General features: G+C 40.3%; 1 protein-coding gene across 1 annotated transcript in view; it reads right to left on the bottom strand.

The window, feature by feature from the left end:
* Window positions 1-23,217, bottom strand: part of ELAPOR2 (endosome-lysosome associated apoptosis and autophagy regulator family member 2) — a gene marked incomplete at its 5' end in the record, with an annotated part of 128,950 nt that overhangs the window by 24,744 nt on the left and 80,989 nt on the right. The window contains 10 exons of the mRNA XM_079786842.1: window positions 478-741; window positions 2,270-2,407; window positions 5,724-5,826; window positions 7,627-7,717; window positions 8,954-9,082; window positions 10,554-10,734; window positions 16,340-16,428; window positions 17,457-17,609; window positions 19,987-20,092; window positions 21,957-22,043. Coding sequence (XP_079642968.1) covers window positions 478-741; window positions 2,270-2,407; window positions 5,724-5,826; window positions 7,627-7,717; window positions 8,954-9,082; window positions 10,554-10,734; window positions 16,340-16,428; window positions 17,457-17,609; window positions 19,987-20,092; window positions 21,957-22,043 — 1,341 coding nt within the window. The remainder of the gene's footprint in view (window positions 1-477; window positions 742-2,269; window positions 2,408-5,723; window positions 5,827-7,626; window positions 7,718-8,953; window positions 9,083-10,553; window positions 10,735-16,339; window positions 16,429-17,456; window positions 17,610-19,986; window positions 20,093-21,956; window positions 22,044-23,217) is intronic.

Genomic DNA, 23,217 nt, shown 5'->3' with positions numbered 1-23,217 from the left:
GAATATTCATAACATTTCAAAGTAGTTATTCCAAGGTTAGTGTCTTATAGAAAGGTATTTTCATAGCCAAACGTCCCTGTTACGTCCGTTTAAATAGACAATAAAACTCCTTTCTCCTTCATTCATAATATTGCATCAACCTTTGCCCTTAAAATGTTATAAGACACACTTGCTGTTCTCTGTATGTTCCTGTTGCCCACCTACAGAGGTTGTTTTCTTGCTCTGCCTTAACAGAACCACAAGAAATTGAATATTTTTGGAAAGCATTCTTATTTGAGTGCTTTTCTTAAAATTTTACGTCCCCAGAAACTAGCACTTCATGGAACATATTAACTAAGTGATCAATAAGTGGAAAAGGAGAGAAAACAAGAAAGGGAGTGAAAAAAATCACTTATAAATATCGCTAACAACCTTGTAGCTCCCGAAGAAACATTCCAGGGCACTTCTGAGTTTCTCTCTTAAAGTGGACTCACTTACCCGAGTGCTTCTACTCCCAGGCCCACACGGAATACAAGCCTCCTTGCCATAGACCTGATGTATGGACAGGTAGGTGTCAGGTGGACACTCCTTGCACTGGTTGGTTTCTTTCTCAATGTAGTCGCCTGGGGGGCAGGGGACACACGATGAGCCCGACTGTTCAGAACCGAGGGCACAGGCACGGCATGAGGATGCCACCCCATCAACTGCATTAGTGGCAGTGATAGAATAAATCTTCACCATGTCATTGATGAACCGTCTATTCTAAAAAGAGAGCAGAAACTAATGACTTCTGCTTTGGGGCTTAATTGGACAATCAAACTGCTTTACGTTGATATCACCAAAATAAGCAGAGTGCTCCAGCCTTATAGTTTATAACTGACAATGGATTAATATTATTGGGGGGTTTTTTTGTTGTTATTTTTTCTTTAAAAATCTTAACACCAGAATGTGTTAAGTCCACAGTAATGGAGTCCCAGGAGTTTTGTCACAGTCACCATAGATATGTCATACTTGGTACTAACTCGGGCGTATTTTATAGACTTTACATCTAGCAGAACTAGCATGGTTTAACAGAGGAGCAGCTTTATCTCCCATTTACTCCTAGAAGCCCAAACCTAATGCTACAATAGATGCCAACAGTGTTTCCGGGCAGAAGCCGTGGACTAGCCTTGGAAGACTAAGACTCTGGCCCTCACCCTAACACTAATTGTGCAATATTGATGCAATCACGTGACCTCTTTGGGCCTTTCTCTCTTTCTTTCTCTCTCTCTCTCTCTCTCTCTCTCTCTCTCTCTCGTACTTTTCCTAACCAAGATTCTCTGTTTTCTACTGAAAGAATTTGCAAAGGAGAGCAAGAATCTGTGGCTGACTTTATACTTTTCCTTATTGAGATAATGGATCAATTAAGGTCTCATTTTCATCCAAGCAGTGGGCATCACACTATCAGTACAGGGCAGCACTACTCTAGACTAAATGCTTTTTGTGTGGAGCAAAGCAAAAAGAAGGCAAGGAAGCATCCCTAGCATGTTCATGCCCTGCATGATGGTGATCTGAACACTCGTAAAGAACAAAATTGGAGGCCAGTAAAATCTGGGGAATGGGTTCCCCAGGAAAAGCCTCAAGAGAAAAGAGAAAATGCTGCTTCTGCCACCTCAGCTTTTGAGGCAGCTTCTGAACCTGTGGTTTACCTTGTTCTCAAGTTGGGAAGTTCACATCTTTGGAGATTCACAAAAACAATAATCCTGCTACTATTGAAACATACAATGGGGTTTACTTAGTGGAGGATGAAGGTCTACTCTAGCAGGGAAAGAGGGTAAATAATTCTCTGTGTTAACCCAATCCTGTGTCCACATACATTCTCCAGGCTATAAAAGAAGACATTACTGTAATGAAATTATAAACCAACATCTGTTAATGCCTCCTGAGCAAATGCCTGATCATTCAGATGAAGAGGAAGTAAGTCACCAGTCTTTTCAGAGTCTCAGAAAGCTTTAAAAGTAAGGTTTTAAATAACTACAAAATTAGATGTTCTTTCTCTTAAGCTTCCAGTAACTATAATTGTTCACAGTGTAGAACAATTCAAAGATCCACTGTATTATTCCATTTCATACATTCTTGCTCTCAAAAAAACAACCATTTTTATACCAGTCTACTCCATAACCAAATGCTTGATTTCACATCAGTAAAAAGCTATCTTTTCCTCCAGGAGATTTGAGTGATCACTTTCTATAAAACTCCACTGGGGCGTCATCTTTGTATTAAAAAACAACAACAAAAACTTGGAACTTACATCTTGCCCCTGGTTAGTTCTCTGGAATGCCCATGTAAATGTAAACGTTGCGTTCTTGAAGATGATGTGGGTGTAAGCTTGTTTTTCTTTGGTTCCACCCCATGATTCTACCACGTTGGTACTTTTTCTATTAATATCCTTAAAAAATATACACAGAAAAGCATAAACTCAGTATTGATACACATGGGTATTCATTAAAAATATGTGTTTGTATTTACAGCATACCCTGCAGGGTTTGTAAATACTTATCTACAGAGATGTAACCCTATAATTAATTCTCAAAACTTCCCCTAAAATCTACACAAGCACTGACTAGCTTAATAATTACAATATATCAACCACATTGTCAATGTAACATGTAAAAGGTCTCAAATCACAGTATGTATAAGGAGGGTTTTGTGTGTGTGTGTGTGTGTGCATGCGTACGTGCATGTGGGGGGGGGGTATGGGGGGTGAACCTCTACCTTGAAGAAATATACTTAGAAGGGGGAACATAATTCCTCAAACTTCTCACAGTGAACTTCATAAAATGGCAAGGCTTTCTATTTTTATCTTTTTCCTTGGGAGATGCTGATAGGCAGCTCTTACATAGAAATTGTAAGTTCTCCCTGTTCTATACTTGCAACTTCCTGGCTCAGCCAAGTGTAGATTAATCAGAATGTTATTTTATGTTCATGACATATTCTTTTTGCTTATGCTTTAACTTCCGTAGGATTAATTTGTGTAATATTTATTTCTGATTTCCTTGGTTAAATTCAGTATTTAGAATACCATACAAATGTGTGATATTCCAACAAATATTTTGTCATTAACATGGTTAAGAAAGCAAATATAATAAATCAGCCAAATAATGTAATACATATCTAATTTATTAGAAATTAATCCTGAATTTTCTTATTAGCCTTCCCTGCAGAACCCCTAATACATTACCTAGAATTCTAAATGGGCTTCTGTGAATTATCTGGGATGTTAACAATATGGTGGTATGAACTCAATACACATCTCTTTTCCTTCTGTGATATAAACATAGGAGTCAAACATGTTATAAAGAAATTAAATTTGCTATAAAGAGAGGCATGTTAAGTTCATGCCACAGACAGAAGCAACAGAATGTGCTTTTCATACATTACAGAATTCCCACATTACTAAACAATCAAGTCATCATACATGCCATTTCCTAAAAGGAGTTCATAATTTGCAGATAGTGCTCTGTAAACAACATTTCTCTGAATGTTTATTCCAATGATAAATGGAATTTATTGCATTACTACAACTAACACCACTTTATATATGTAAAACACTACACAATTTTGAAAGTATTTTTATATGCTATTTCATTGATATCTCAAAAAATCCTGTGAGAACACCAAATCACACAGAAAGACAGCTAACAGGTTCTGCTATGAGCTAAAACTCCAGTTTTGATTTATCAAAATAAATCATTGTAATACCTACACTTAAGTGTTTGTTCAAATGAGAAAGACCAAAAATAATAAATACATCCACATAATCAAAAAAGGGTTTTCTCAAAAGGCTTTTAGGAGCACACTGGAGAGAGTTGTTCATTTTACTTAAAGGAAAAAGTATGGATAGGTGTTCACCAGGCGAAAGAGCGTAAGGAAGAATGTCATTCAAACCTAGAGCAGCAAGGCAAGAGAAATTAAAAAGTACCAAATGCTCCACTATCAAATTCAGGGTGTTTAAAAAGGTGTGAAGCCCTAACCGGTTTGGCTCAGTGGATAGAGCATCGGCCTGTGGACTGAAGGGTCCCAGGTTCAATTCTGGTCAAGGGCATGTACCTTGGTTGCGGCACATCCGATGTTTCTCTCTCGTCGATGTTTCTAACTCTCTATCCCTCTCGGTAAAAACTCAATAAAATGTATTTTTTTGAAAAGTGTGAAAACTCACAGTAAGTTTGGTAACAGAGGGTAGGCAAAAAGTAGAAAAAGCCTTACAGAGGCCAGGCTAAAGAATTTTAAGTGTATTTATAGGCTATTGGTTCTCAAACTTTAGTGTGTATCAGAACAACCCTCAAGGTTTGCTAAAAATAGAGAATGCTGGGCCCCATCACCAGAGTTTTCCATTAAGACTAGGATGGGGCTCAGAAATTTGCATTTCTAACAAATTCTCAGATGACGCTGGTTCAGGGATCACACTTGAAGAACTACTACCACAGGCAACAAAAAGCCAACAAAGCTACCAAGGGGTAGCTTGATGTGGATGCTTCTACTATTATTTTTATGTTTATAAAGATATTTTGACAGCAGCATGGATGACAGAATGGAGATAAAAAGAATGGATAGGAGACTACTGTTAAAAGATAATAGGAATCTAAATTTCAGCAATGGCTCTGAGAATGAAGAAGGACTAACATTAAAGAACTAAGGAGGCAGAGGTAGGAGAAATGAAGACTTACTGGTTATTTGTGGTATAATATAGATGGATGTGTTGAAGATTATTTATGATCTCCTATTACCACCATGAAGTCATTTTGTTTTTTCAGAACAAAATAGTCTGTCTTCATTTAAGTTCTTGGGAAGCATGAATAAATATTTAAATCTCCATATATCTTGTATGTCATGGAGGAAATTGTTAATGGACTATTAACTAGCTATTAAAGGATCTTTGGAAAAACAAAAACAAATCATGTCTATATAGTCAGTCCTTAATTATAATGCTAAAATCTTAGCCAACAACCTTTTAATATCCACAAGAGATCCAGTAAATTTTAAGCTAAGAGTTGAGATTTATAGGATATCTAGAAAAAAAGGGGCAAAATTATGACATGTACATTGTAGAGTCCATTGTCTACATTGATTACATTTTTTAAATATATTTTTATTGATATCAGAAAGGAAGGGAGAGGGAGAGACAGAAACATCAATAATGAGAAAGAATCATTGATTGGCTGCCTCCTGCATACCCCCTACTGGGGATCAAGCCCTGTGCCCTGACAGAGAATTGAATCCTGACCTCCTGGTTCATAGGTGGATGTTCAAACACGGAGCCACTGTGGCGGGAATACATTGATTCCATTTAACAAGGTAGTGTTTTCTTTCTTCCAAGTGTCCACAACAACATTACTTTCTTCCCTCACTTATTAATACATGTTTTTCCCTCCTGACGGCTTGAACTGCTATTGGGGGAAATTTTTCATTCTGCTGGTAGCATATTTTTATGAAGAAATTTTCTAACAGATTAATATTCTCTGACTTCTGTCACTTGCCAGGGTGCCCTCAGTCCTTCCCACAAGGAACAACTGCTTTCTTTGTGGGTGTCATTTCACAGTTCTTAGTGACTTCTTTAGACATTTTTAAATGCTTTTGTAAGGGACTAAGCATGGGAAGAAAAATAGGATTCTTATCCCAACTTGTATAAATAAATTCACACTTGAAATAGAATGCTAAGCTTCTAGATTTCTAAATCGGCCTTTGAAAACCATTCTTTCACTTACCACCATGAAGTACAGAACACAGTCAGCAGAACAGAGGGTCTCAAAGATAAATGTTATTCTTCCCAATTCAGAACCCATGGCTCCAGTCATAGATGTTGGTGGTCTATTTGACATTAAAATTACAATATTATAGTGTATTCTAAATACAATCTGGAACAAAATTATCGCTTTTTTCATTAAGCTGAAAGCCATGCTCTCCTCATCCCCTAATCTACTGCTCCCCACAACCCAACTTTTCCTCACTCAATCTCTGTTGGCCATACCCTTTGTTCTAAATGGAGTCTCCACAACCATGTTACTGTGCTTGAATCTCCTGGTATAAAGGCTACCACCCATCCTAAAGCAAGCAAAAGACACGTACTGGGAAATTTCAAGATGGAAGATTAAAGCAAAATGTGATTTTAAGATGTGTGACATGCTAATGGAGAAAAATAAACATATAAACTATAAGATACTACTGCATATAACCTGGACTAAGACATCCTCATTAAACATCCAAGAATCATGATTATTGTAACGTTTGGATAAAATATTGTTTAAACCTTTCAGCTTCATCTAACTAATACACAATTATAGTTTCTCAATCACGGATTCTACAGATATTCTTAAACATATTACCCTATTTGCTATTTGCTAAGGATATCATAATGTTAATATCCTATCTAATAAAAGAGTAATATGCAAATTGACCGTACCTACACTATACCCACAAGCCACGCCCACCAGCCAATCAGGAGCGAGTATGCAAATTAACCCAACCAAGATGGCTGCGGCCATGGAGCGAGCAGGAGGCTTGGGTTTCCCTGGCAATGGAGGAAGCCAAGCTTCCCTCACACCCTGGCTGGCCCAGGCCTCCGCTCAAGGCTACAAAGTTTCAATTATAGAAGATAAATAAATCCCAACAAAAATGGCTGCGGCCACGGAGCAAACAGGAGGCTTGGGTTTCCCTGGTAATGGAGGAATCCAAGCTTCCTGCACACCCTGGCCAGCCCTGGACTCTGCTCAAGGCTAAAAAGTTTCAATTATAGAAGATAAATAAATCCCAGATACCAGGGCCTCTGCTTGAGTCGCTGGGGGGTGTGGCTGGCCTGCAAACCACCAGAGGCCCCTCGCCCAGGCTGCCCCATGCCCCAAGGGAACCCCCACCCTGATCCAGGACACCCTTCAGGGCAAACCAGCTGGCCCCTACCCATGCAGCAGGCCTCTATCTATCTAATAAAAGAGTAATATACAAATTGACCATCACTCCAACACACAAGATGGCTGCCCCCATGTGGACACAAGATGGCCGCCACAAGATGGCCAGCAGGGGAGGGCAGTTGGGAGGGATCAGGCCAGCAGGGAGGGCAGTTGGGAGGGATCAGGCCTGCAGGGGAGGGCAGTTAGAGGTGACCAGGCCAGTAGAGGAGGGAAGTTGGGGGTGACCGGGCCTGCAGGGAAGGGCAGTTGTGGGGAACCCAGGCCTGCAGGGGAAAGCAGTTGGAGGGGACCAGGCCTGCAGGGGAGGGCAGTTAGGGGTGACCAGGCCTGCAGGGGAGGGCAGTTAGGGGCAAAGAGGCTGGCAGGGGAGCAGTTAGACATCAATCAGGCTGGCAGGGGAGTGGTTAGGGGGTGATCAGGCTGGCAGGCAGAAGCAGTTAGGGGCAATCAGGAAGGCAGGCAGGTGAGCAGTTGGGAGCCAGCAGTAGGATCGGGCCTAAACGGGCAGTCGGACATCCCTCGAGGGATCCCAGATTGGAGAGGGTGCAGGCTGGGCTGAGGGAAACACTCCCCCCCCCCCCGTGCACGAATTTTGTGCACTGGGCCTCTAGTATTTTATAAAGGCAGTCGTACTGCATCTATTTCTATAGGGAAACAGGTATGCGGGTTCTTACAGAAGGAAATCAGAATGGGTTTTCCTTACTTAAATCCTGGGATATGCAAGTTTAAGATCAGGTAATCATTATCAGAACCTCCAGCCCCGCTCTGGATATGATCTCCAGCCACCTCCCAACCTAGAAATGAGAAAAGTCATCTTTATTAGTAAAAATTCCATTAATGATTTCTAACAATTTTTAAATGAAGTTACAAAAAGACCAGTAGTGTTTCAAAGCGGAAATACTTCCAAAGAATTCCCTATTTTTAAATTGAAGTTGCAAATTGCACATAGAGGTAGACTCCTACATACCAATAAAGACATTCCATATGATTCCCCAGAAATAATCAAGTGATGCATATTTTTGCATAAACATTATGTAATGAGAAAACTGTTTCTCAGTGAGGTATGACTACGCTTTTTAAAACTAAAACAGATGGTCTTCATTCATTCTAATACAATAAGATAGAAAATCCTAGTCTCCAGGTAACCAATGAGAAATAGAAACTTCAAATTACTTAATGAAGAAGATCTGAAGTCTGGAGTTATTTTTCATAGTTTGCTATATTGTTGTTCCCTAATTTAACCCTTGTTCTACGTTCATTCACTTATTCATTCACTCGATTGGCACTCACTGAGTGCTAAGAACCATGATATGCACTAGGGATAGAAAGACAAGACTGGGTTCTACCTCACTAAAGAATCACAAGAATATAAGAGAGACACACACACTATAATTGTCAGCAGTATGGTGATACAGATGTACATAGAAGGTGATGGGGGGGGAGAGAGGAATCTGTCCTCTGTACAAAAACCATCAACCTACCATAGGCACAGCTAAGTGCTAGGCTCTCTAAGAACTTAAAATGTAAGAACATTCAGCAACCATCCTATAGAACTCTGCCATGTTTTCAAGTTTTCAGTAAGTGCGGTTCATCAGTATTTTGTAATCAGGGTCATAGACTTCATAGGCAAAAAGAGATAGAAATGATTTAACAACCTCTCACCAAAGGCTTAGTGCTGAGCCAAACCAAACTAATCCAGGCAGAAACGCTGTCACACTACCCTTCAAAATGGCAAATGACATAGACTTCATTACTTCCCTTGGTAATCTATTCTGGTATTTATAACCATAACTGGTCATCCTCAACATCTACCTCTACACTGACCCCAATGCAAAAGAGCTTATATTCTTACAGGAAAGTCATCCGGCTATAACACCACAGTTACTACTTTTCTGTGAGGGCCCGAAGACGGGCAAGTAGCCAAATAGGATTGAAGTTCCTCGTACCCACATGTAGTATGTTTTTTTAAAGAGCAGAAACTGAAAGTCTCTGCTGCCAAAATACATCCAAGAAGCTGACTCTGAACTCACCATTCATTCCATCACACTTTGAATTCCCAACATTAAAGCAGGAGGTTTTCATGTTGCCCGGAAGGACATTCCACCATTTGTATTCAAAGCCAAGGGCAGGCTCTGTTCCCGCCGGACATGGTCTACATTCTGCCGGAGACAAGGGGGGCAAACAGTGACAGTTAACCTGCATCTGGACGATTTCTTCCCCCTTTGTTCCAAGCACTGCTGACTTTTAATTAGCAGAGAGGGAAGTGGGAAGGAGAGATCCTGAACCACCAATTCTCTGAGGAATTAATAACTTTTTCAAAAGCAATCTGGAGAGAAAAATAATTCTGGATACATCATACACATATGTACTTGACTTACATGAAAAAGGAAAAATGTAAAATCTTTTAATTTTCCCCTTCATTTCTGGGAGTAACTGCTACTACTGAATTATCCCTATAAGAAGAGTAACTCTGAAACACGTTCTCTTACGTGTGATTTTAGAATCAGTACTCTTCACCTCATGAATAAGTAAACATTTCACACTTCCTATTGGTTATTAAATGGGACAGAATATCATGCAATTTAATTATGGATTGATTACTTGAAGTTCAAAATATTAGCTATGTTAAAAAATACTGGGAGTTGAGGGGTTTGGAAAGAGTTAAAGTTTATGAATAAACTTGATTTAAATTAACATCTGCTCTATTGAAATGGAGGGTCTTTTCTAACCATTTTTTTTATTTACCCAAGACACTTTGCATTATCACATCAGTAAGAGAAGGGGTAGGGAGAGAAAACATTCACTGAGCAAACACTTCTGTACCAAAAAATGGGAGGAGCCATTTTTATATAATCTGCTCAGTAATGATGAGCTAGATATTATTACCCACAATTTTTAGATGAGAAAACTGAAGTTCAAAAGGTTTAAGTAACTTGGAGAGATAACACTATTGGTAGCCTGCCAGATATGGACTCAAACCCAAGACAATTTGACTCTTAAGTCCTTTTCATGTTATTTCTCAAAGGCTCAGGATATTCAATATGCTGCATGGCTATATCCAAGTAAGAAACCTGCAATTAAAATGCATTGTAATCCCTGTCTACCAAAATTAAAACAAATTCTCTAACCACCTTCGACATTATTTGGTAAGTACTAAAATTTTCCCAACTATACACTTTGAAACAATTTGCTTAGAGAATATGCTATATGATCAAAATGAGCAAGTTTTTATATTATTGCACAAAATATGACTTATTATTCCAATATAAAGCTGAATTAGAAGACATTATATTTTATGCTTGCATCAATATCTGTGTACACATACTCTGCAAATGAAGTGCTTATTCTTAATCGCTTAATATGGTGGAACTTCTTATCACTACCCAAAGGCAGAGTCATACCATAAGAGTTTATTACACAGAATGCCATTAAAAAGCAATCCTTACGATATGTTAAATAAACCATTGCAGTCTCATGACACCATTATCATATTTCTCAACTCTACTTCAGTCTCTGAAAAAAATGTATGTTTTAAAGAATGGTTTCATAAGAACAATTAGAACAAAGTTACAGGAGTCCAAAAAGATTAGTATGCTAAAGGTCCAATTATTGGACTAACTAATATCCTACCCTTTGTTCCATCTGAAAACGTCCCAGGAGGACAGGGATGGCAAGAAGAGGATCCATTGTTATAAAATCCAGGGTTGCAAGGTGGACAATCCTTCTTCTCTCCAGAAGGGGGCAACCTAATAGCATCTGTGAGATCTTCCCGGCAGATTTTGGGCTCTATCCACTTGTACATTATCTGTGTCTGCAAAAAAAAGGCTTGTAAGTCATGTAACATCCTTTATTTGCTTTACACTTCCAATAGCACAAATGTTAAACTGACAGCCTAGAAAAATTCCAAATAGTGATAGACTAGAAGGGCCGAATAAAGACAACCTAAAACATCAGTAAGAAAATGAGACCTCCCCAAAAAATAAATAAAACTTTAGTGACAAATGACCATTATTTCCAAGCATTTTTGCCCTAAACTAAAGGTGGCTTTACTTCAGACAGAGCATATTCCTCATCATGAAATTTCTCTTTAAAATACAGATAATGTGATTATGGCCCTTACTCTTCTATCCACTCACTTTATTTACTCCTTAACCAACAGAAGTTTCTATGCAGAGACTACCTTTTTCATTTTGAGACCTGCACTACTCTCTTCCTTTCCCTCAACCACAGTACCTACCACCAACCTTTCCACACAGTGATTTTAAAAAAATATATTTTTAAAGAGGAATATGTCCAGCTTCACATTTTAATCCTATTATTTCATAAATATTGGTAGTTGCTCTCTGGATCTTTTCCAGTAACATGATATTAGACTCCAAGACCTGTAGCTAAAATATTTTCTCCTGAGGATTTTAGGCCCTGCAGCATGTGCGCTGAACATCAGGATTAAGACAGCCTCCAGGCTCCCTGTCAAGGTGGTAGTATAGATAAACGCAGTACTGGCATCCTCCTAGGGCTACATCAAAATTACAACTAAACTACGGAACTGCCGTCATTCAGAACCACCTGAAATCTAGCTCAACAGAGTCCTGTAACTACGGATATGCAGAAAAAGCCACTTGGAGACGGGTAGAAGGGGCGAAGATGCAGAATGAGCTGGTCCTACACCCACATGTGGCAGATAAAAATCAGAAGGACCTGGCGGCTACAGAAGTCCTCCCTGAGGAGCGAGTGGTCCCAGCCCCACACCAGGCCCCCCAGTTCAGGGTCCAGTGCTGAGAAGAAAAGACCCATAACTTCCGGCTGTGAAAACCAGTGGGGATTGTGACTGCGTGAGACATAGAGCTGCAGGAGTCCCAGGCGTTCCTATTAAAGAACTGGGTCACAGACTTACCAAACTCACTCTTTCTGAGCTCCAGCAGAATAAGATTTTTCTTATTCTTTTATTTTGGGACATGTTTCTTTGTTGCCCCCACCCCAGCGGACACACACACAAACCAGGGGTGGGGGCGTGCTACGAGTGGCCGTTTTCCGTGGCTCAGAGCACACCCCCGGTGGGTGGCAGCAGTAGCTGGAGCAAAGCAGACTCAGTCCCAGATGCCTGGGTGCCGGGTGCCTGGCAGCAGCCGGAGCAAAGCAGCCCAGGTCCTGGGTGCCGGAGGGAAACCGGTGCCGGCAGCCAGAGGAAGGAAGGCCGATTCTTGCACAAATCTTTGTGCATCGGGCCTCTAGTAGGGAATATAATCAATAACATTGCAATAACTATGCATGGTGTCAGATGGATACTTTTATATTGGGTGATCACTTCATAAGTTATATAAAAGTATAATCATTGTGTTGCACACCAGAAACTAATAGCATATTGTAAGTCAACTGTAATTAAAAAATAAACTATTCTTTTTTTAAAGAGACAGCCTCTGCCCTGGCAGGGTTGCTTGGTTGGATGGAGCATCATCCCGATACTCAAAGGTTTTAGATTCGATCACCAGTCAGAGCAATTACAAGAAGCAACTAATGAATGCATAAATGAGTAGAACAGCAAATTGACCTCTCTCTCTCTCTCTCTTCTTCCCCCCCACCCTTCTTCCCTCTTTCAAATCAATCAATAAATAAAATTTTAAAAATGATAAAGACAGCCTCTAATTTCAGAGAGGGAAGTCCTTTAAACCTTATCCTTTCATTCTTCCTCACACATTCATACACCCCCACACAAAACGAAATAAAACAAAATTAGCTATGACTCAGCCAAACCCAGAACATTGTAATTATAAAATTATTCTCTTTTGAAACCAAACCATTAAATGGGTTTGCCATTTCAAACAAAATTGGTATTATCAGTGGGGGGAAAGGTATTCTAAATGCAAAGGGAAAAATAAGTAAATTTTTTCATAGCTAAATGTGGTTTTTCAAAAAGAAATTAATAGCTTCCTTCATTAGACATGTGATCTGCTTAACATATCTTTCTCTTTAAAAACAATTTCTGCAATACTAAGTCTAATATTGAAGCTGGAGGACCAAAATTAAAGGCAATTCTCTATAGCCATTTTCAGTTAATAGAAAATCATATATAGTAAGCCCTTTAGGCCACTCAATTTTAGCTCAAGTATTCTCTTATGGAAGAGTAAACTATCTTATCTCAAGAAGGATGCTTAAGAAAACACTTTAAAAGTTAGATAAATGTCTCAACAGAATTATAAATAACTTTTTTTTTCATTTTACAACTCTCTCTTTCTGCATTCGTCTTATGCCTACATCATGAAACAGTCTAACCAGCCACTTCACCCAGAAGCCTCTCTCTTACCATCTGTAAAACGATGGTCGTTCCTGCTGGAGCTTCCTAAATAGCTGAAAAAATAAATTAGATCCTGTATCCAAAAGGGCTTCTCAGCTCCCCTGAGAAAGGCAATATAAAATTCCAAGAATGGAAGCAAAAATATCATCATATTGGGGGGATCATCTTTTTAAAATTCTGGCTTAACAAGTACAGAAAACAACTTTTTAATCTTTGCCGATTCAAAAATTTGCTGATTTATTTTGACATTAATTAAAATTGTAATGCATTGTGTGTGGGTTACTGCAGTGTTGGGAATAGCTGGTTCCCACATGGGAGTGGGCGCAGTTCTGAGGCTGCGCACTAAGGACTGACTGTGGGGGCCTACCGTGTAATCTGCCCCCCACACACACTTTGGGAGGTCAGTATTATTATCCTCTACTTTATTGCCCCAAACTTATACATAGCTAGTAAATGATAAAGTAACATGAGTCAAGGAGTATGCATTTGGAAAGTGTAAAAATAATAAAATATGCAAATATATTTTCAAGAGGTCAGCTAACCACATACTTTGCAATCCAAGCACAATTGATGCTTAAAAATTAGAAAATGTGCACCACCTTCAAACATTCAAACACTTAGAAGTCAAATTCCAAATTCTCAAGCAGCAAAAGTTTTGTTTGCATAGCCTTGCTTCACATGGCAGACTGATTCTGTGCCTCTCTTTCTAATGGGGACAGATGCTTTCAAGTCTGGCTGACGGGAAAAGCTAATAAGCAATATTAATGATTTGTAGCACCAGATGGCTCACAGTGAAGGTGAAAAACCAGCAATCAATTCATTCTTTGGCAAGTTGAGATAAAATAATGAAATGTTTTATGAAACCAAAACCTTAATAGAGCAAAACTTACCAGATTGCTATTAAGATTACAGAAGAACTATGGTTTCCAAGTGTATTTCTATTAAGTATAAATAAAACACAGTTTATTGATACACACAATCCACATGGAGGTAGCAATTGGAAGCTGGTTCTTACATTGAAATAAAATTCAAGACGGGGAGGACTAAACTTTAGATGAATTTTGAGACCGAATTTGTCCATGGTTGCCTGCTTTCCTCCTTCAAACGTCCCTGCACAAATGCACCTCAGCTTTGTAGACTGGCTGAATTCATCAGAGATTAATTACATGTGCTTTTAAAGACTCTACCAACTGCCACTCCAACCTGACAGCCTTGTGCTTCATCATGTTACGGCTCAGATGTTCCCAACCAGGCTATTGCTTGCCTCTCTACCTCTCCCAAACCTTGATCCTTTCTGGTTACAACCCACCGGGCACTCATCGTTGGTCTCTCTTGCAGTTACCCACACCATTCTGCCTTGCTTTGCCTGTTCCTGCCTTCAAAGCCATGCTCAACATCCACATGTGCTCTGAGCACGTCCTCAATGCACCTGTCTACATATCAGCAGTCACTTGGATTCCTTTCCTATGAAGCCTTTGCTGTTATCTCTTTTCCCATGTGGTTACCTACTCGGTCCTCTTCTTCATGTTAAGACACCATGGGGTTTGACATTGTACTGGAAATTCTAGCCAAGGTGTTAGGCAAGAAAATGTTCTACAATTAGATTGGGGTGAATATACTAAAAATAATGAATTGACACTTCAAGGACATATTATATGGTAGGAGAATTACATCTCAATAAAACAGTTTTTTAAAGATTTTAAAGAAGATTATAATAACATTTTTATTTTTAAACAAATGCAGAAATCCCTAATCACTGAGAAAGGTCATGTTGTTTTCCCATCATCCTAAGAAACGAATGTGTTTGACTCGTTTTGATCATATAGGAAGAAAGGCAGATCTAAAGCCATATCCTTTATATGCTACTTTTAATGTCTCCTAGATCTTACTCCTGCTATATAATTCAGAAGTACTGTTATAGACCTTAAGCATTTGGAAGACTTTATAATATTGAAGTTTATTAAAGGTAAAGAAAAGTGCTAGATAATCTGATACCAAAACACTAGCAAACCCTTTATGGTCCATCAAGACCAGGAGTGTGATCTAATCTTAAGCTTTAAAAGTAAATTACTTAAAAAAAAATTAAGACCTAAGGGTAACTACAATAACCATATAAGTATAAAATTATAGGTTAGGACCTCAGATTAAGAAAATAAAGCAATACTGGCATCTATGTGTATTTTCCAAATTAGGTCAAGGTATTAACTGTCATGATTTTGAAGATGTAAACATACAGAAAGCATGTTGCATCAAAACCACTTCAATCTCAGCTTCTCCTATGAATAGGCCGGCATAGGCTGACCCTTTTTAATTAAGAGAACGGCAGGTCAGCTGCAGAGTTCATGTGTGCATTTTTCCTCTGGCTCGGTGTTGTTTATATGGTAATTACTTTGCATTTTCTGAATGCAATTACACAGCAATCTGCCATGACTAAATTAGCCAATGGCTGCATGGCTTTTTTATTGACAAAACCTACTGAGAAACCAAATAATTAAATAGAAGTTACAGGATACAACAGGTCCCCAAGTAAAGTCATTTCATTCAATAGCCTTTGTGGTTTCATTATAACATTGTTGACTCTTGTTTCTATCAATTAGCCTAGAGTAAAATTGGTTTTGTGATACATCGATTCACTTCAAGTCTATCAATAACATTAAGTGAGGACTTACTGGGTTTCCATCCTGAGAGTCACAGGATACATTTTAAGGCTGTGCTACTCCTGACAGTATTACTTTTTAAAACATATAACTGTTAAAAAAAATAGCAGGGATTTATTGGGCACTCAATATGTGCCAGGCACTGTGCTAGGAACCTTCCATTGAATAGCTGATATTCTCATAGCAGCCTCAGGAAATAGGTACAGAGATTATCCCTATTTTACTAATGAAAACACTGAAACGTAGGCACAGCCAATAACTTGCCCACAGCACTAATTAGTAGGTTGGAAAATCAAAGCCAGGAAGGCAGGCTTCAGAAGATAAATTATTAAATTTCTCTGAACTACTTTAGATACATGTTTTATAAATCAGCTCATTCAACTCTCTCATCAACAAATAAAAGTCTGCTAAAACTGGGAAGATGGCTGAATAAACATGAAATGGAGTGCACTGAACACTGCCAATACCTTTCCATCTTCATCACATGGACTGTGGATCTGAAAATAGTCTTTTGTGGTACAGGGAGGGCGCTCCATACACTCGCCCGATCCTTCTTCTGCAACAACAACAACAACAAAAATGCATTTCAAAAATGAGTCCTTTGTGACTCTAAGAAAGGGCAAAAAACAAAATAAACAAACAAGCAAAAGAGAAACAACTAGAAAGTAAAAATAACCTTACCAGAGAAATTTAGGTTCAACTAGCTAGGCCTGAAGAAGATAAGGGCTTACATTTTTATTTTCACTAGAACAATAAGTGCTTCCATGATACACCTGGGACATATCACAGTTTTTCCAAGAAGACGTTAGACTTATTCTATTATCATTAAAATTGTAAATTTGGAACAAATGAAAAGTTTCTAAATATATCTCTACTAGAGGCCCAGTGCATGATTAAATCATGCACGTATAGGGACCCCTACATGCTTTCGCTTTCGATCACGGGGGAGCTGGGTGCCTGTCCGCTCCGGCACCAGGCCTTTCAGAAGCCTCCGCCACGCCGGAGGCTTCTGAAAGGCCTGGTGCACCAGCGGACAGGCACCCAGCTCCCCCACTTTTGATGGTCCGCGGCAGGACGTGAGCTCGCTGCCCTAGAGGCCCCTTCTGTGTCATAGCACAGCCATGGCACAGACGCTGAGCTTGCACTGCCGCTGGCGATGCGAGCTCAGCATCCCGCCGGCCCAATCGGCCACCCCAGCCACCCCGAGTCCCGCCCCCCCGCGCCTCCTGGCCAATCGTGGGCATAGCAAAAGTACGGTCAATTTGCATATTTGTCTATTATTAGGTAGGATTCCATAAATCACCTAAAAGTACAGCATGAATTCAGATCAGTATAAACAAATCCCAGGCAGTTACCTGTGAAGTATGAAATAGGAAAAAATTTACAGACAAAAGGAAAAGTCATGCAGAAAGGGATAAAAGTAATTTTTATCCACTCAGTATTGATTCACTTCAGCCCTTTGGTGTCTAGCCCATTGTTCCTGTCCCACTTATGTGTGACATCTGGCTTAGGACTATAGACTCAACAAATGTACATTTAAAAAGAAAAGAACATAGAGTATAAATGGGCAAAGATTAGACCCACCTGAAAACTGGGAGTCCTCTGCACACTTTGTGCATTCTTTGGCTCCTTTCTCAGAGTAGGTGTTTCTGGGACACACTTGGCAGCTGAACGAACCTGGCTTATTGCTGAAGGTGCCCGGCTTGCATGGGAAGCATTCTGATGTGTATGCCACTCCTGTGGGAGAGTAACACACAGAGCATGGGAGGGAGGACCCAACAGAAGTGCGCAAACCAGCACCTTCTTTCAGCTTCTGCCAGAAATGAGAGAGCATTACTGACACTGAGCTCAGCCCAAATCCTTTCTCTCATTCATTCAACCCCAAGAAGTGCTTGCTGCAGGCAGGTAACTGGGATAGATACTGAATAAAACACAGTAAGGAGAGCAAACACTGAAGCAAGAGATTGGCATTTGTTAGAGGTATAGTAAATGTATAAACTCAGTCGTCAAAAGACAACTCCACGAACTCAGAGTGGGATAAACTCTAAGGTCCCCTCCAATTCTACAAGCTACCATCCTCTGATCTCTGTGGCTACCTGTTTGCTCCCTTTCTGTGGTCTGCTCACTAAGTCACTGGCAAGACTTAACAGACCCTAGAGGGCTTAACTTTTCTTCTGGTTTGTAATTTCAGCCTTTGCCAGCAGATGTCCCTAGGACTAATGAGTTAGCATCACAGGAACAAGTACACTTTAAACATATTAAAACACAAGCCAAACTTTCATAAAGGAGAATCACTGCTTTAATTATAAGTAGCCCTGAGGCTGAACAATTTCAGGGTTTACTGGCCGCTTTCCTGGGCCACAAAGGCTCAGCTGATTCAGAAGAAGCACAAGAACCAGGCCACAATACGCGTTGACCTATAAACCAGGAGGTCACGGTTTAATTCCAGGTCAGGGCATGTGCCTTGGTTGCAGGCTCGATCCCCAGTGGGGGCATATTTCTATCTCTCTCCCTCTCCCTTCCTCTCTGATATAGAGGCTCGGTGCACAATTCATGCACGGGGCGGGGGGGTAGGGGTGTCCCTCAGCCCAGCCTGCACCCTCTCCAATCTGGGACCCCTCGAGGGATGTCGGACATCCCTCTCACAATCCAGGACTGCTGGCTTCCAACTGCTCACCTGCCTGCCTTCCTGATTGCCCTTAACTGCTTCTGCCTGCCAGCCTGATCACCCCCTAACCACTCCCCTGCCAGCCTGATTGATGCCTAACTGATCCCCTGCCAGCCAGTTTGCCCCTAACTGCCATCCCCTGCAGGCCTGGTCACCCCTAACTGCCGTCCCCTGCAGGCCTGGTCCCCCCCAACTGCTCTCCACTGCAGGCCTGGGTCCCCCCCAACTGCCCTCCCCTGCTGACCATCTTGTGGTGGCCATCTTGTGTCCACATGGGGGCAGGATCTTTGACCACATAGGGGCAGATGGTCCCTTGTGTGTGGGAGTGATGGTCAATCTGCATATTACTCTTTTATTAGATAGGCTAGAGGCCTGGTGCACGGGTGGGGGCCAGATGGTTTTCCCTGAAGAGTGTCCCAGATCAGGGTGGGGATTCCCTTCAGGCGTGGGGTGGCCTGAGCGAGGGGCCTGTGATGGTTTGCAGGCCAGCCATGCCCCCCGGTGACCCAAGCGGAGGCCCTGGTATCTGGGACATATTTATCTTCTACAATTGAAACTTTGTAGCCTGGAGCAGAGCCAAGCCTTCTGCTTGCTCCGTGGTGGCAGCCATTTCTTTTGGGGTTTATGTATCTTCTATAATTGAAACTTTGTAGCCTTAAGGGGAGGCCTGGGCCGGCCAGGGTGTGCAGAAAGCTTGGCTTCCTCCATTGCCGGGGGCAACCCTAGCCTCCTGCTCTTTCCAGTTCCGTGGCTGCCGCCATTTCTGTTTGGATTTGTTTAACTTCTATAATTGAAACTTTGTACCCTTGAGTGGAGGCCTAGGTCAGCAAGGGCAGGTGGAAAGCTTGGCTTCCTCCATTGCCTGGGAAAACCAAGCCTCCCTCCTGCTCTCTGTGGCTGTAGCCATCTTGGTTGGGTTTATTTGCATATTTGCTCCTGATTGGCTGGTGGGCATGGCTTGTGGGCGTGGCTTGTGGGTGTAGCAGAGTGATGGTTAATTTGCATATTACTCTTTTATTAGATAGGATATATATGAAGTAGCACAAGAGATTTGGGAGATAGTCAGGCCAAGATGTTTATTTGATTGTTATTTTTTTGGATGCAGCAGTGGCCTGAGTAAGCTCAATGACTGGCACAATAGACATTACTCTAATGAATAATAGGCTCTTATTAACAAAGACATTTTTCTTTTATTTAAAGACACCTAAAATTGTCATCATGTGTACTTTTTCACACAGATTAAATAATTCAGTTTAAGGGTACAAAAAAAAAAAAAGATCAGTCAACTTTCCAGGAATAAAACCAGCACCTATACACCTGTATGATACTTAACATACTAATTCCTGTCCCATAAACTCTTGGGCCAGTCAAACCGACAATTCAATCAATATGTAACTCAATATAAAGTGTGATAGGTGACTATTAAAACAGATTGCTGCGAAATACCTTCAATTGTGATATTTTTTACCAACACTGGCTTGACTGCCTTGGAACCCATAAGGATGCCTGTAGTTCTCCAGTACAGTATGTTTGGGCCAGACTTTAGCATTACCTGTAAAGCAAAGCACAAGACACTCAGGTTAGCTAAGCCGTGCTACATCCAACCATGCCTGAAAGCTAATCTCTCGTGCATTTTTCTTTGAATTATAGTGAAACACCATTAATTTGGAATCCATAAATTTAAGTCTACTGCTAATTCAGACCTAAGCTCTGCTGAAGTTCACATTTTCCAAAAAAATAAAGTAAAAATACTTTGCCAATCCAAAAAAAATATAGTAATAAAGAAAGAAAATTCATCAAATCTAAATTAAAAAATAAAATTATTTTCGAAGCTTTTGCATGAAGTCTTGGTTTATATTTAAAAGAGACTCATTTTAGAGAGTGAAAGGCACTCAGACCAATTATGTATTTATTGGATGCCATTATTCATAAGCAGACTTTGAGCTCTGAGAACAAAAAAGCAACAGACTGAGTTGGCTTCTTTATTAATTTATTTAATAAGCAATACTGCAACAGAAACAAGAGAAAACAGGACTGTTCTTATAAAAAAAACTGATTTAACTCTATGATTTTAGAACTTAAATGTTACTATGTCTAATATCTGCTTTCTTTGCCACTGGGATATTTTTTCTAATTATAAATCAAACTAACTTTCTGAGAAATGTCATGCTAATTCAGACAAGCAAACTAATTTTAAGGGTTCCTTGCTTTCTCATTTGCCACCCTTATTCTTCTATGTAGTCTCTGGCCAAATCCAAACCATATAAACTTAAAACATATCCAACCATTTCACCTTGCCAGGGATTCAGAGAAGTAGTACACTAAGTACTTTCGTCTTGCATGAAGTCTTCATAAGTGAAGAAAGCATATTTGTTGCCAAGGGTTATTTGTACCTTCAAAGCCCAGCGGAGAGAATGCTTAGGCAAATAGATCTTAAGTGGTACTAACGTCACTTCCAAGCATTCAGTTCAAAAAATACTCGGAAAAGTACACTGTATTAATCACTCCAAGCTGGAGCCCCTGGATGGTCACTTACTGAAACAGAGCTCCGTCAGCATTGTGGGCACCCATGTACCCTTTCATTTATCCCTGCAAGAGTGGTTTTATTTCTTACATGAAAAAAAAAAAAGACCAATCTCAAAGAGATTAAGCCAGTTGCCTAAAGAAACACGGCTACTGTAAGGCAGAGCTTGATTTTAAATGCATGTGTCACTCCAAAGGCACAGTGCCCCAAATAATAGCAGCTGCATGGACTGTGTCCCCTGATATTTGCCTTCAAGCATTTACAGTTATTGTGTGAAGAATTAGGCAGTTACTTTATTTCAGTGGGAAGGCATTTTTCAAAGGGCATAAGACTCTGACTCAACAGTGGCAACTAGACAGGAGAAGGTTTAGGTTCCAAACACAGGGGTGAATTTTGTGGTAATCAGAGCTACCCAACAGTAGGGTCAGCACAGTTCCCAACAAGGCAAGCTTGAAACATCACTTATGGGGGGTGGGAGTGGGGAAGGGGACGACTGCAGAGAAAGCTGGGTGAAAGGAACTCAAGGATCCTTCCAATGCAAGAGCCACTGATTGTCTCCCATATGACAAGCACATCTATAAACGTAGATACTCAGAGGTTTTGTATATTGGTTTGATCAGCCTTATTTCTTGTTATTGCCCCCTTTGAAAGGAGGAAAGTTGAAGTATGATGGGAAAGAGAAAGGAAAGAGCCTAAGGAAAAAGGGAAAGGTAGAGAAAAATACCTAGAAAGAGACTGAGTCCATGAAACTTGGTCTCTTAACTGGAAATTTTCTAAATTCATAAACAATTTTGAAGTTTTTTTTCCCTTAAAATAAACTTTTAAAAAAGGTTGGAAAAAGAAGGAGAAGAATGGGGTTGGTGACTGAGGAGAAGAACAGAGAGAGACTTACAGAATGCGAGCCCCACTCTCCACTGTCCGTGAGTCTGACCCACTTGTCCGCCGTGGTGTCCATCTCCTGGCACTGATCGTTCTGAATCTGCGGAACAAACACAATGGTCCCAGTATATCTTCTTGAATAATGGCTTTAATTAAATGTGCTACTCAGCATAGGGCAGGCTGCAATAAGTTCTTTTAATACATACATTCAACAATGCCCATGAGTCATTTTCAACAAGTCAACACATCAAGACCTCTGAAACCGAAGTGACAACTGCTACGCATGAGTGGCTGTAGATAAACCACTATCATTATTTTAAAACTCAGGTTTATCTACTATCTCACTGAGAAGGAAGGAGGGGAGTGGAGAAGGGAAAGAAGGAAAAGAGCACTTCATACTGTAAATTCACATAAAGAGAAAAAGTAACTACAAAAATCTTACCAAATTGTTTTAAAAGCTTGCATTCACCATGCAGGCCCAATGGTATAAAAATAAAGTTTACTTTTTTAATAATATTTGGGGCAGTAAAATCTTAAATTAATAAATAATTTAAGTCTGCTTTGTTTTCAGTTCCCCAGGACTTAATCCAAATGTATTGGTTAAGTGGCCACAGTCAAAGTCCCAAATTTTTATTTGGGGGTAAATGTTAATTATTTGCCACACTGATTCAAAGGACTACATAATTAATATCTTTAGCACCACTTTGTGCTTTCCAGAAAATTCTTTCAAAATGCCTAGGGTTTAGGACACTACTTTTCCAGGTCTACAAAGAAGATGGAAACATCAAAAGTTAGGCCATAATTACAGTATTGCACAATAGTCACCAATAGAGTAGGGTTAAAATAGGTTCTCATCACCTATTCTACTTCCACCCAAATGGCTCTTTCTTTTCTAAATCATGCTTGCCACTTCATGCATCCTCTGGAACAGAATATGTTCGCCATCATGAAATTTCCTAAAGACTTACTAACTAGAAAATAGGTCCTTTTGCCATCCAAATACCAGAGAATTTCCACTACTGAGGATATTGGCTTCAATTGAATTCAAGTATCCTATCCTATATAATAAAGGTGTAATATGCAAATGGTCGTTATGCTGTGAAGCATAATGACTGACGACATAACGACCGGATCAGGGATCAGCAGGAGGGTGGGGCAGGGAGCTACAAGTGGGTGGCAGAGAGCTACAGGAGGGGGCAGGGCAACAAGCTATGAGGGAGGGCCGGGGGGGACGGAGGGAGCTACAGGAGGGCGGGGCAGCAAGTGGAGAGCTA

This window comes from Cnephaeus nilssonii (assembly GCF_951640355.1).
Source record: "Cnephaeus nilssonii genome assembly, chromosome: 12".
NCBI classification, from domain to species: Eukaryota; Metazoa; Chordata; class Mammalia; order Chiroptera; family Vespertilionidae; genus Cnephaeus; species Cnephaeus nilssonii.
Note: the sequence above shows the minus strand (reverse complement) of the source record. Positions and strands in the feature narration are given on the sequence as shown.